Source organism: Rhincodon typus, chromosome 5 (assembly GCF_021869965.1).
Source record: "Rhincodon typus isolate 14 chromosome 5, sRhiTyp1.1, whole genome shotgun sequence".
Taxonomy (NCBI): Eukaryota; Metazoa; Chordata; class Chondrichthyes; order Orectolobiformes; family Rhincodontidae; genus Rhincodon; species Rhincodon typus.
In genome coordinates, this window is record NC_063336.1 from 334,325 (window position 1) to 337,078 (window position 2,754).

Here is a 2,754-nt window from a genome sequence, read left to right on the forward strand (position 1 = left end):
TCATTGGTTGGTGATAGCGACAAACTTGAGTATCTGTTGTAGTTTGTTTTGAAATTACAGGCAATTATTTCCAGGGTAAAAGTGATGCATTGTGCCGTACTTAGGGAGGATATTCCGGGGAATATGTCCAGGGAAGTTATTTGGGTGGAACTGAAAAATAAGAAAGGGATGATCACCTCATTGGGATGGTACTACAGAACCCTCCCCAGTAGTCAGCGGGAAATTGAGAAACAAATTTTTAAGGAGGTCTTAACTATCTGTGAGAATAATAGGGTGGCAATGGTAGGGAATTTCCAAACATAGACTGGGAATGCCGTAGTTTTAAGGGCTTGGATGGAGAGGAATTTGTTAAGTGTGTACAAGAACATTTCCTGATTCAGTCTGTGGATGTACCTCCTAAAGAAAGTACAAAACATGACCTACCCTTGGGAAATAAAGCAGGGCAGGTGACTGAGGTGTCGGAGGGTGGGGGGGAGCACTTTGGGGCCAATGACCATAATTCTGTTAGTTTTAAAATAGTGGTGGCAAAGGATAGACCGGATCTAAAAGTTAAAACTTCTGAATTGGAGGGTGGCCAATTTTGACCGTATTAGGCAAGAATTTTCAAATATTGATTCGTGGCAGATATTCACAGATGAAGGGTCAGCTGGAAAACGGGAAGCTTTCACAAATAAAAGGAGTCCAGAGACAATATGTTCCTGTTAGGGTGAGGGGCAAGGCTGGTAGGTGTATGGAATGCTGGGTGACTAGAGAAATTGAGATTTTGGTTAAAAATAAGCAGGAAGTGTGTGTCAGGTATAGTCAGCAGAGATCTAGTGGATCCCGGGAAGAATATAAAGGCAGTAGGAGTATATTTAAGAGAGAAATTGGGAGGGCAAAAAGGGGACATGAGATAATTTTGGCAAATAGGGTTAAGGAGAATCCAAAGGGATTTTATAAATACTGTAAGGAGAAAAGGGTAACTGGGAGAGGATAGGACCCTGGTAAATCAGCAAGGCCACCTATGTGTGGAGATGGGGGAGATACTAAAGGAGTACTTTGCATCAGTGTCTACTGTGGAGAAGGATATGGAAGGTATAGAACGTGGGGAAATAAACAGCAACATCTTGAAAAATGTCCATATTACAGAGGAGGTGGAGCTCGATGGCTTAAAACACAAAGATAGATAAATCCCCAGGACTTGATCAGGTGTACCCTAGAACTCTGTGGGAAGCTAGGGAAGAGATTGCTGGGCCCCTTGCTGAGATATTTGTATCATTGATCGCTACAGGTGAGTGCTGGAAGACTGGAGGATGGTTAATGTGGTGCCACTATTTATGAAAGGTGGTAAGGAAAAGCCAGGGAGCTATAGACCGGTGAGCCTGACGTCGGTGGTGGGTAAGGTGTTGGGGGGAGTCCTGACGGACAGGACTTACGTGTTTGGAAAGGCAAGGACTGATTAGGGATAGTCAACACGGCTTTGTGTGTGGGAAATCATGTCTCACTAAGTTTCCTGACTCTCTTTGTAGAAGTAATGAAGAGGATTGACGAGGGAGAGTCGGAGAGGGTGAAGTGAGGGATGGAGAGTCGGAGAGGGTGAAGTGAGGGAGGGAGGGAGAGTCGGAGAGGGTGAAGTGAGGGAGGGAGAGTCGGAGGGGGCGGGACAAAGGTGATCCCGGAGTGAGAGCCGAGGGTGAAATAACACAATTACCTCATCGTCAAATACAGCACGGACCTCGTCAATATCCAGTGGCCTGTGGAGAGTTAATACACCTCGCTGTGATCAATCCGACCCACTGTGTACACACGCACAGAGAGAGACAGAGAGAGTGCAGGCAGCATGGGGCTGGGGGGAGAGTTACAGAGAGGGAAGGGAGTTTCAGGGAAAGAAATAGGGATAGAGGGAAGGTTAGAGGGGAATGGGGACGGAGGGAAGGTTAGAGAGAGGGGAAGGGGGACGGAGGGAAGGTTACAGAGAGAGGGGAATAGGGACAGAGGGAAGGTTAGAGAGAGGGGGGAATAGGGATGGTTAGAGAGAGGGGAATGGGGTTGGAGGGAAGATGAGAGAGAAAGGGGAATGGGGATGGAAGGAAGGTTACAGAAAGAGGGGAATAGGGATGGAGGGAAGGTTACAGAGAGGGGAACGGGGACAGAGGGAAGGTTAGAGAGAGAGAAATGGGGAATAGGGATGGAGGAAAGGTTACAGAGAGAGGGGAATAGGGATGGAAGGAAGGTTACAGGGAGAGGGGAATAGGGATGGAGGGAAGGTGACAGAGACTGAGAGAGCTGTCGAAGTATGAAGGAGAGATGCAGAAACACAGACCCGAGCCCCACGTTAATCCATCCCACGCTCCCCCTGCAACCATTGCTCACTCTGTCTGGGATCGATTCTCAGAAAAGACCCTCACAGCAAAATCTCCATCTTTGTGAGGTTCAAATGTGGATGGTACAACGAGATATTCTCCAGGGGGCAGCTTGAATCGAGTTGACACCTCCCGTAGATTGATAAAACTCTCTGATCGAACACGGGAACCATGGGTCAGGAAGTAACTCTTCGGCAGATGGACATTTGAGATACCCTTATACTGAGGGGGAGAGAGAGAGAGAGAGAGAATCCCATTACACCAACTCCACCAAAACACAGCCCTACCACACACCCACAGCAACACCATCACCCCATTCAGCACCATGGGATCAAACATACATACAGGGCAAGGGCCAATAGTGACCCCCAGCGCTGACCCTCCGACAGTGCGGCGCTCCCCCAGCGCTGAC

General features: G+C 48.2%; 1 protein-coding gene across 1 annotated transcript in view; it reads right to left on the reverse strand.

Moving 5' to 3' along the window:
* Positions 1-2,754, reverse strand: part of LOC109926104 (calpain-2 catalytic subunit-like) — a 17,517-nt gene that overhangs the window by 3,631 nt on the left and 11,132 nt on the right. The window contains exons 9-10 of the mRNA XM_048596601.1: positions 2,353-2,564; positions 1,691-1,733 (exon numbers count right to left, since the gene is read on the reverse strand). Of these exons, the coding sequence (XP_048452558.1) occupies positions 1,691-1,733; positions 2,353-2,564 (255 nt within the window). The remainder of the gene's footprint in view (positions 1-1,690; positions 1,734-2,352; positions 2,565-2,754) is intronic.